This window comes from Rhinoderma darwinii, chromosome 1, assembly GCF_050947455.1.
Source record: "Rhinoderma darwinii isolate aRhiDar2 chromosome 1, aRhiDar2.hap1, whole genome shotgun sequence".
NCBI lineage: Eukaryota > Metazoa > Chordata > Amphibia > Anura > Rhinodermatidae > Rhinoderma > Rhinoderma darwinii.
In genome coordinates, this window is record NC_134687.1 from 193,892,122 (window position 1) to 193,904,469 (window position 12,348).

At 38.6% G+C, this 12,348-nt stretch overlaps 1 protein-coding gene across 1 annotated transcript in view; it reads left to right on the plus strand.

The window, feature by feature from the left end:
* RASSF6 (Ras association domain family member 6) overlaps positions 1-12,348 on the plus strand; it is a 73,370-nt gene that overhangs the window by 19,056 nt on the left and 41,966 nt on the right. Inside the window, exons 3-5 of the mRNA XM_075849777.1 lie at positions 2,592-2,670; positions 3,974-4,122; positions 7,622-7,719. Of these exons, the coding sequence (XP_075705892.1) occupies positions 2,592-2,670; positions 3,974-4,122; positions 7,622-7,719 (326 nt within the window). The remainder of the gene's footprint in view (positions 1-2,591; positions 2,671-3,973; positions 4,123-7,621; positions 7,720-12,348) is intronic.

Below are 12,348 nucleotides of genomic sequence, written 5' to 3' on the forward strand. Positions count from 1 at the left end.
AATACACATGACGTCCAGGCTGGATTTCATGTGTATTCATTATCAGGACACTTGATTAACGTTAATCTCTGTGTATGTGGCTGCACATCGCTGCTGTGTAAATGAATGGAGAGGAGTGTATGACGCTGACTGGTCACTGATTGGTCAGCGTCATACACGTAAACACGCCCAGTTAAAAACACAATACACGCCCAGTTGGACATAACGAAAAAAAAACGCCCAATTGTCCATTTCAAAGCTCATTTGCATATATATAAAATAGCTCATAACTTGGCCAAAAATGAACGTTTTAAAAAAACAAAAAACGTTACTGTTATATACATTGCAGCGCCGATCACATGCAATAGGAGATAGGGATTTGAGAATCTGGTGACAGAGCCTCTAAGTCCCACACAAGCATTACCGAAGTGTCTGGATTGTGAATAGACATCGCGTCCTGGCTGGAAGCGATGTCTATTCACTCTCAAGACACTTCAGTAATGTTAATGTGTGAGTAAGTGACATCACATCATGATCTAGCAAGATCACTATGTGCTGAGTAAATGAATGGAGAGAAGTGTAGGACGCTGATCCAGCATCATACACTTCTCTTTACAACTCCCATTTGGTCAAAAAGTAAAAACACGCCCAATTGGGCATTAAGAAAGTAATTAGCATAAATCTAAAATAGGTCATAACTCAGACAAATTGTTTTTGTTTTTCTAAATAAAAAACACTGCTGTAATCTACATTACAGCGCCGATCCCATTATGTAGAAGATAGGGCACTTATAATGTGGTGACAGAGCCTCTTTAATGAAAACCCAAAATGTAGTGTTTCATCAAATTAGAATATTATATAAGCCCAATTTCAAAAATGATTTTTAATACCGAAATGTTGGCCTACTGAAAAGTATGTACAGTATATGCACTCAATACTTGGTCACTTATTGGATACGGGATATGGGGTACCGAATATGGGAACACGGGATACAGGATACAACTAAGGGAACATTTGCAATAACGAACATGGGCAGACACAACAACGCTCAGGCAAGGAGGAAGAGGGCAGATTCCTTTTATACAGCAGGGTGAATGGATAGGGAGCTTTTTGTAGGCCTTAAAGTGCCAGCGGGCGCACCTTCAAAAAGCCTAGCATAGTAAAACTATGCACCATCAGCAAGAATAATCGTAAAAGATCCGTAGTAACAGATATTTATACATGGGTAGACATTTATGAAGCTATATACATTATTTCATACAGGGAAATAGACTTAAGGAAGCTGCGATAGTATGTACATACGCATTTTCATTGTATACGGACAACTAAAATCCTCGCAGATTGGGTAGGGAAAGACCTCTATATCTGTTCATGACAAAAAATAAATATAAAAAAAGCACAGATCCAGTGTCATCTTTGTTGGTTAAAATCTTTTCTAAAAGATCTCCAGGGAAGCCAGGTACTCTCAAAGTTCGAATGATTCCCGTTCTGCCAGTTTGCAAGTTTCTCCATTCTGCAGATCAGATCCAACTTATTGACCCACATCTGGATGGAAGGAAGATCTGTGGATCTCCACTGTAGGGGGTCTAAATAGATATGCAAGTCATATAAAAATGTTCAAAAGCACACAAACCGTAGAATTTCGATTGTTACCTCAATAGAAGATATTGGCCTTTCAGCCAATCATTTTCGGCACATACAGTGTGGAAAGATGGGTTTATATACAAAAAATAATGCAGGGAATTAAAAAAAAGATGTGGTCCTTATAAACACCTTTTTCCATTCCAACTTTTCTATGGCTAACCCTATGTTTACATATGATTATTAAAATGTATTATTTTCCGGGCAGTCGTTATGACTATTGCCAAGTTTAAATGCAAAAAAAGACTGACAATAACTAATAAATGTATTATTTATCGATAATTGCAATTGATTGTGCCTACTTAAAAATCATTGTTATCATTAGCAGTCTCGTTAAATGTAAATGTCACTTATCTGCTATGATCGAGCTTGCGTTCAAAGTGGTTGTATATGTACAGTTATTTTACTGATGGGAATACTTTTGTTAGAAGTTAGGAGCGTCCGTGGCGGGACTTGTCATGACGGAAACCTCAACAGAACCCCGATGGACAGCATTATAAGTCAATGGGGTCTGTCAGTGGCTGTTTGGATCCATTGTACTATGGATGTGGAACAGCATCATGGCTTTCATGACACCAGTGTGAACAGTACATTATATTTTCTGTATTGGATAAATATATACAATGAAACCTCTTTAAGATGACTACTTAAAATTGACATAAAAATTATCTATTGTAGTGACCTGTCAGAGAAGATTCCAATATACATAGGTTAAAACGGAATTCGAAATTTTCAAAAGAAAAATATGTTCTAGATGAGGGGTGGTCTTCTTAAAGAGGGGGCCTTGTGGTAAAGTGTTACTGTATCTGTTCTTGGTTCATTTGTGTCAAGTTTTTTGCAAACATGTGTTCCATGATCAACTATTATATACAAAGATTTATTAACCTTATTATTTTAGCTTTATGCAGTGTTTGGACAGTTTTATGTTAACGTTATGCATATAAACGATGATTATTTTTCTTGTACTTTAGAGGCCAGCTTCATTCACTTCTGAAGTCATACAACTGTTATTTCAAGGACAAAAAAAATCTACAAATCACATATCAACAGGTAAATTAATAAATTAATTTAACAATTAATATAACATTTTTACATTTACATATTTTATAACTATTATGGTTTTAGTTCTCAATAGTTCAGTTTGGTAAGTTTATTGCAATAAATAAGAATAAAGATGTATTATGTAATACATTACTCAAATAGTTAATTATAAGCGTCTGCAATATTTGGTAAGGTCTCAGAACTTATTTTAGTTGTTTAGCTTTTTCTATACTGTAATGTGTGGGAAAGACATCACATTGCTCTTATGTTTACCACTTTGTTCACAAGAAAATACAATGCTATCTGCAGGTGGGGGACAAAATCGAACAATTAAAAGCAGAAGGAGCAGGGTCCACCAACAGCAAAGTGCAGCGAAAAAGGAAGACTTCTGGAAGTCCCAGACAATGGGGCAGATTTACATACTAACGCTATATAATATTTAGACAGCGTAAACTTAGGGTTCTCTTACATCGCCCGACATGGCCATGTAAACGAGCGCCGATCTAGGTTGTTCGTAGCTTGTTTGCTCCTTTCACAAGTAATGCATGGGGATGAGCAAGCGTTACTACGATTGCTCGTCCCCATACATTTCTATCATGTCGGCAGCTCTTCTCCCTGTTTACACAGGGAAATGTGCTGCGGACAACGATAATATTTTCGGCTGAATAAATTATATGATCAAAGATGTTTGCTCGTTCATCGGCTGATAGCTGCCCTGTTCTGTCAATGCTCGTTTGCCCGATAATCGGCCCATGTAAAAGGGCCTTTAGACCAGGCAGTCAGAGGATGCTCCAAATTTATCACATTAGTGCATTCTGTATGATAAATTCTGTGCATCTTGCTAGACATGTCACACACTTTTCTCTTCCTTATCCCAATTCTGTCGCACGTTCGCTCATTTTAAGTCACACCCTTACCACTAAGCCGCACCTCCTTTTCTAGACACTTTGGAAATGTGCCTAGTGAGGTGCAAAAAACTATTTGTTTTTGCACAAATCAATAATAAGATTGTCTAAATTTATTTGTGCCAAAAAAAACTCTAATTCAGGGCAGAATTCTGGTGCAACAACAATAGTAAATCTCCCCCAAAGTATTTACATACATATTGTCCAGTCTCAAATCAATTTCCCCAGCGGTATAACACTGCACACTGAGTTAGATTTCATGTAGCGTAACAATGAGGATGATGACGACATTAAAAGCAATAATAGTGGAAGTAGTGATATTATTAATACAAATTATATGTATAGGAGGGTACATGGGCAATTTCTGCTTATGTACCTGCCTAATATAAAACTTTTTGTTGTTGCAGGATGACAGAGGACAAACTGATTTATCTGGACTTATTGAGATTTTCTGGGGAGTCCAACGACCCATTAGATTCCAAATGCAAGATGAAAAATGTGTCTCCTCAGAATCTATCCAACTGCCAGAAGTCATTGGGTCAAGTATAACAAAGAGGTATACCTTAGGAGAGAAAATATAAATCATAAACCTGTGGTCTGAGGGCATAAGCTGTATTTCCAATCTTTGATTTATGTATGGTGCTTTGTTGTCTAGTGCTATTTTCAGATGATACAGTACTTGTGAGGATACTGTCTTAACCTGTTGAATGCCACGGTCAATAGCGACTGCTGCATTTAAATGACTAAAAACAGGGGGACGGCCCCCTGTAACGTTCCAATGCTTCCCCCACGATGCAATCGCGGGGTGTCGTTGGTTGGCATGGCAGCCTTGGGGCCTGATGAAGGCCCCCAGGTCTGCCATTTTTGTACTCCTATGAAGCCCTGTACTCCAATCAAGGCGTCTGTAAAAGTCTGAACTATTACAATATATCATTATTTAGTCGATACGGTGAACGACGTAAAAAATAAAAAACCCAGAATCACTGTTTTTTGGTCACTTCATCTCCAACAAAAAGTGGAATAAAAAGTGATCCAAAAGACTCATGTACCCAAAAATGGTACCACTACAGCTCGCTCTGCAAAACATAAGCTTAATCGACGGAAAAATAAAAAAGTAATGGCTCTCACAATATGATCACAAAACTAAAATTTTATTTTTAACAATCAGTTTTATCCTTGTAAAAATAATAAAACATAAAATAAACTCTAAATTTGGTATCACCGTAATCGTATTGACCCGAAGAATAAAGTTAACATGCTGTTTTTACCGCACGGTGAATGCCGTAAAAACAAAACCCCCCAAAACATTGAGCAATCACAGTTTTTTCTCCTATTCCCCCCCACAAGTATTTTCTTTCCAGTCTTCCACTACTTTATATGGTACAATAAATAGTGCCGTGTAAATCTACAACTCGTCCCGCAGAAAACAAGCCCTTATATGGCAATATTGATGGAAAAATAAAAAAGTTATGGTTTTTGGAAGGTGGGGAGGAAAAAACAAAAGTGAAAATCGGAAAAATGGCTGCGGCGGGAAAAGGTTAAAGGAATTTATGCAAAATGTAATATAGAGAACTGTAAAAAAAAAAAATCATAGAGTGTCAAAAAGGTTTACAATTGAAAGGACCTTCTGCAACACCATTTGAATAAGCTACTCAAGAGAGGGTATTCCCTTGTTCAATGGAAAAGCCTAGCTGCATACCTGCAACCTCTGAAAGCTGATAAATTACAATAGAATAACTTGCTACATGATGCAATGCATTGCTACGAGTGTGACTGTGCCTGGTTCTGTGCCTGGTTCTGTGCCTGGTTCTGTGCCTGGTTCTGGTCCTGGCTCTGAAACTCAACCACCATTTACTTAAAGGGGCACTCCATTTTTTTTAAATTTCCCCCTCCATTTGTACATTGGTGTTTCAGTGGGGTGCTGTGTGCAGAAATACTTACTGATCCATGCATCACATCGTTTTCGAGTTCAGCGCCACCCACATGATCACATTCTGACCCGGTCTGGAATCGCTGCTTTTCTGAAAACCGGAACACAGGCTATCAATGCATTCCTATGGAGCCTCTTTCTGGCTACCATAGAAATGCATTGAGAACCTGAGTTCCGGTTTTCTCAAAAGCACAGTCTTTAATATAGAAAACAGTGGCATAACTATCGTAAGTGGAGAATAAAATAATAATATTCTTTACTTATATAGCGCCAACATTTTCCTCAGCACTACAATTCAAAGAGCACATGTACAGACAATATCAGACATTACATAGTGACAAAAATAATTAACAGTTCCAGCAAGAGGAGTGAGTACCCTGCTTGCAAGAGCTTACAATCTATGAGGAAATAGGGGTGACACAAAATTATAAAAGTTCTTGTTCAGTACAACGGTCCAGCCATTTTTTTTTTATAAACATTGGGTAGTATACATAAAGCTGCATGAGCCGGTCACCCATCCAGTATATGTGTATACACAGATATGAAGTGCAAGGAGTGTGGGAGATACAACTGAATGAAGAGCTCAGGTTTTGATGACTAATGTAAAAGTGGGGCCCAAGAGTCAGACTAGGGAATGTTATAGGCTTGTCTAAAAAGAGGTGTTTGTTGGGATCTAATCTGATTGTCTGGGGTAGCAAATTCCAAATTACTGGTGCAGCACAAGAAAAGAGTATGGAAGATGTTAATCTAAGGTCGTTGGCAGAACGTAGAGCACGGGTAGGGTGGTAGATGGAGTTGAGGGAGGTGCTGTAAGGAGATACAGCACTGTAGAGAGCTTTGTTGGTGAGAGTAAAAGGGTTTTTACACTGGGCGATTATCGTGCAGACAAGCGTTCATATAACGCTCGTTGCCGATAATTGCCCTGTGTAAACAGGCCAGCGATCAGCAGATGAACAAGCAAACGCTCGATCAACTGCTGATCGTATCGTTTTAAAAAAGTAAAATATTATGGTTGTTGGCCGCACATCTCGCTCGTCTTCATCCACAGCTCCTTGTGACAGAAGCAAATGAGCGCCGATCAACGATGTCTCGTTGATCGGCTCTCGCTGCACCGGCCGAGTGTCCCTTAATAAGTTTGAATTTAATTCTGAAAGGAATGGGCAACCAGCGCAGTGACTGGCACAGGGTAGAGGCATTGGTGTGTCGGTTGGTCAGAAAGATGATCCTAGTAGAAAGTATCACATCACCGGAGACAAAGTTATAATCAAAATACCGGGTGCAAGCCTCAGAGCGACTTGATCCAAAGTCCCAGAGTTAATTCCACAAACGAAAGACAAGGCAGCACATCCAGGAAAAAGGGGAATTTATTCACCCACCAGTGCAACGTTTCAGTCCAACAGGACCTTCCTCAAGCATGTTTGAGAAAGGTCTTGTTGGACTGAAACTTCGCAGTGGTGGGTGAATAAATTCCCCTTGTCTTTTGTTTGTAGAAAGATGATCCTGACTGCTGCATCCAGTATAGAAAAAAGTTAGAGGTCCAGCACATGATATAATGTGGAAAAAGACAAAACTGTTTATTTAAGTCAAAATGAAAACAAGAAATAAAAAAAGTCCCGGGAAAGAACGCCTACGCGTTTCGAACTTTTCAGTTCTTAATCATAGATATGATTAAGAACTGAAAAGTTCGATACGCGTAGTCGTTCTCTCCCGGGATTTTTTAATTTCTTGTTTTAATTTTGACTTAAATAAACAGTTTTGTATTTTTTCACATTATATCGTGTGCTGGACCTCTAACTTTTTTCCTTGTATTTCTACCTACTCCCGACGTAGCTCTCTTGCCCGTGCACCGAATAATCATGGAATGTGGCGTCTTTACTTCGACTGAGTGGTGAGCGGACCAATTTTTCTTGTATCATTTAAATAAAAACAACAAAAATAAACACAAAAACATATATGTTTACCACAATGAGTTTCTTATTTGCCATAACGTTCAAAATTTTTGTTTTGAATCAAATTTGTATAGAATATCATATGTAAGTGTATATACTGTACCTGCATGTTATTACATTCAATATAAAGTAACAACGATTGTATTCTAATTTATATATTTTTATGTTTTTTTTAGTGGAATGATGCGCTGGGGTGAATTTGATGACCTTTATCACATTGCAGAAATAGATGAGCCTGTAGTGAACTCAGATAATGAGTTGGACTCTAAAGATGGTAACATCGCTAGCTTTAAAGGACACAAGTTATTATGATAACAAGCTATATTATAACGTGTATTATACTGCATATATATATATATATATATATATATATATATATATAATTTTAAAAAATAATATCAAATTAGATTTATGAGACCTAGGATTAGGGATTATGGCTGATGGATGGCATCACTTTATGTATGTGCACATCCATAGCAATGATCCATGTTTCAGCCATGGTTTATGGATCAGCTCTCAATGATTCTTGACACAGTTTGAACATTACAAGGCTCAGACTGTTTAAATCTACTTGACCACAGAGTGGTTTTACATTATTTTTATTTATTTACTGGTAAATCATTTTTAATTATCAAAGTTTACATTGTGAGTAGCCAGCATTAGATGGCATAGTTTCATCGTTTTATTCACATTTCAACTACTTTAAGTATAATAGTAACTTTTTGAGAAGATTTTATTAAGCATAACTAAATAGTTCAAAATTTAAATCAAGGCATTAGGATAAGCACAATAAAATAAAATACATTTAAATAGATACAATTGTCTGAACATACACTATATGGACAAAAGTATTGGGACATCTACACATTACACCTACAGGAGCTTTTATGACATCCTACTCTAAATTCCTAGGTGTTAATATGTAGCTGGTTCTGTGATTTGAAGCTAAAATAGGGAAGGATTTGTACAAGATTCTGGGGTGTGACAGTGCCCATTTATCCATTTATGAGGTCAGACACTGATGTTGGATGAGAGGGCCTGGCTCGCAATCTCTATTCTAGTTCATCCCAAGGGTGTTTGATGGGGTTGAGATCAGGACTCTGTGCGGGTGAGTCAAGTTCTTCTACACCAAACTCACCCAACCATGTCCTTTATGGACCTTGCTTTGTGCACTGGGGCACAGTCATGTTGGAACAGAAAAGGGGCTTCCCCAAACTGTTCCCACAAAGTTAGAAGCATACAATTGTACGAAATGTCTTAGCATGCTGAAGCGTTAAGATTTCCTTCACTGTAACTAAGGGGTCTAGGCGTACCCTTGAAAAACACCCCCAGAGCATTATCCCTCCTCCTCCAAACTTTACAGTTGGCACAATGCAGTCCGACAGGTAACATTCTCCTGGCATTCATCGAACCCAGACTCGTTATTCAGACTGCTAGATAGTGAAGTGTGATTGGTCACTCCACAGAACAAATTTCCACATCTCCAGAATCCAGTGGCGGTGTGCTTTACACCACTTCATCCGACGCTTATATTGTACTAGGTGATGTAAGGCTTGCATGCTGCTGCTCAGCCATGGAAACCCATGCCATGAAGCTCCCAGTACACAGTTTTTGTGCGGATGTTAATGCCAGAGGAGGTTGGAACTTTGCAGTTATTGAATCAGCGAAGCGTTGGTGACTTTTAGGCACTATGCGCCTCGAGCTCAGCGACCCCACCTTATGAGGTCTGTCACTTGGTGGCTGAGTTGTTGTATTTCCTAAACGCTTCCACTTTACAATAATACCGCTCACAGTTGATCGTGGAATATCTAGGAGGAAAACATTTTTTACGAACTGACTTGTTGGAACGGTGGCATCTATTACAGTATCACGCTCAAATTCAGTGAGCTATTTAGAATGAACCAGTCTACAAATATTAGTAGAGGCCTTAGAATAATTTTTGATTCCCCCTTCCCAACAGATATTGAGTTTAGCTCTAATTGGTTCAAATATGTAGAAAATTGTAACCTAGGTTTCATTGACCGTTTAATTTACAAAAGATCAGAATTATTATTATCCTCAGCATCCACTATTGAAAGTCTCAATGACCAGCTTATTCCTTTTCTCCCACACTCGGATTTCAAGAAACTTGAAAAATCCACATTTGATCGCTTGAAATTATTTGAAAAAACAACCATCTCCAAAAAATTACGCAAACTCACACGGGATAGAAATGATTACACTACTAACAGTTTTGGAGATTGGACATCGATTCAACCCCAAAATAACAGTAATACCAATTTGAACAACAAAAAAACTTTTCTCCCAATACACACAAAAATAGCCTCTAGGTCCAAACCAGTACCCACGAGTCTCCTGGGCACACAATCCATTATCCACATTCCTTCGCACCGCGGCCCAAACCCACTCCCAAAAATTGCTCATCCAAAAACTTCCAACCCACTATCACCAACCCAATATAAGCCACCCACCGCAGTCCTTACCGCCCTTATACCTCCGACCTTCGAATCCCCCCAGATCATCACACCCAACCATAAACCCCCAGGCCCTATCCCGCAATTTGCCTTCAAATCCTGTGATCTAGATGCACATCTCCTTCTTCATAACCTCCTTCCCTTTTCCCCCCTTGATCGTTCCCCCAATCAGTCCTTTTTCAATGGATCCACCAACACAACCATTACCCCGGACCATTCACCCTCCCTTTTGGATCTTACCACCCATTTCGTTGGATCCTCCCCGGTCTTAACCCCCCAAATCTATCCTCCTTCCCTAAGTTCAACCAGTAGTATCAACCTCCTCCCTCCTTTTTTAGACCGTCCCCTTGCCCCTACGATGCCTCCTATCATGTCCCCTCGTCAGTCCCAAGAGAAGAATCCCACTCCGTCCCAAACCATCAACTCCTACTTTCTACCTCTACAAAGAACACAATCCAAAAGAAAATTAGGGTTAGATATAGAGGGTGTAGAGGAGGTAGACACCACACCAAGAATTCCACCGCTATCACTAAAGAAAAAACACAAAATAATCTAACCAAAATTTTCAATCTATCCAAATTTGTCCCGAATACAGACGAAATCAGCCTATTATCAAAGGGACTTTCCTTTTGCCCCACCTCATCACATGATAGTTTTGATCTATTCATGGATCTAAATAAATTCATGAGGAAAATAACCCTACTACGTCATTTTGCCATCACCCCCTCAGTGATTGTACCCAATCAAATTACACCAGATATTGTCGCACCTGTTATAACTGATCTTCGTCCAAAATCCTCTTTCTATCCCCTCCATCATAGGGGTCCAGCCATAGAAACCTTCTCCAACCTGGTAAGCTCTGATTTGAAAACCATCCAACAGACTAACACTCCTAGGGACAATCTATCCTTTTCCCAACGTAGAGCTCTAAAAAATCTACAGAACAACCAGGACATAGTAATTAGGTCCGCAGATAAAGAGGGAGGCATTGTCATACAAGATCGATCCGATTATTTGAAAGAAGCGCAGAGATTACTATCAGACACTCTATATTACGAGGAACTTAAACACAATCCAATCCCTGAATTTGAAATAGAATATAAAGCTCTGATCGAAACTGCATTCACCAAAAACCTGATATGCAAAAAAGAAAAAATGTTTTTGACCGTTCCGTTTCCATCCATCCCATTCATGTACCATCTTCCCAAAATCCATAAAGCTCTTCATAATCCACCCGGCCGACCAATAATTTCAGGAATAGGTTCTTTAACAAGCAACCTATCACATTTTGTAGACATCCACCTCCAACCCTTAGTTTCCAAATTGCCATCTTTTCTTAAAGATTCAACACATCTCATAAGAGATCTTTTCAAATTACAGTCAACCTGCGATATTTCTAATATCAACTTTCTCACGGCGGACGTATCTTCTTTATACACTAATATCCCACATACACAGGGTGCACAAGTCACCTTAGACTACCTTGCAACTGATCTACGGTATCCCAACACTCAAATTAATTTTATCATGGAATGCGTAGAGTTTATACTAACCCATAATACTTTCAATTCTGATGGGAAATTTTACAAACAAATAAAGGGATGTGCAATGGGGACAAGATTCGCACCCTCTTATGCAAACTTATATATGGGGGCGTTCGAGGAAGCCCTCATTCTAAGTAAGCATGCATTTAGGAACAGAATTCTACTTTATAGGCGATTCATCGATGACCTGTTTTTTATATGGAATGGCGACGCTAGTACAGCCAATGATTTTATGGATATTTTAAATAATAATACTTTTGGCCTCTCATTTACTCATAACTTCTCAGAAACGAACATTGACTTTTTAGATCTGACAATTGGTAAGAAAAATAGCCTTTTTACAACAAAAGCTCATTTCAAAATGGTGGACGTGAATAGTTATCTCGATTTTAAAAGTGCTCACTACCCCCCGTGGCTCAAAAATATCCCGTTCGGACAATATAGAAGAATTAGAAAGAACTGCTCAGATAATCTAACCTTCAACCAGGAATGTGGGATTTTAAAGCAGAGATTCCATGAAAAAGGTTTTCCAAAAAGTCTCATCGAAGGTGCTGAATTAAAAGCCCAAAGTCTAACACAAAAAGAATGTATCCAATTGAAACTTACAAACACTAAGCCAAAATCAAGCAGTGAGAGGGTTAAAACCAATTTTATAACTACATTCAATAAAGAGAGTAATACCATAGCCACCGTTTTTAAAAAACACTGGCATATCTTAACAAACGACCCTTTCTTAAAACCCTTAATACCAGCGAAACCTATTATTACTTATAGACGGGCGAAAACAATAAAAAACCTAATAGCCCCGAGTAAACTGCGGAATGCCAAAAAAATAAATCACTGTTTACTCCCAAATCTGAAAGGTTCCTTTAAATGCGGCCAAAG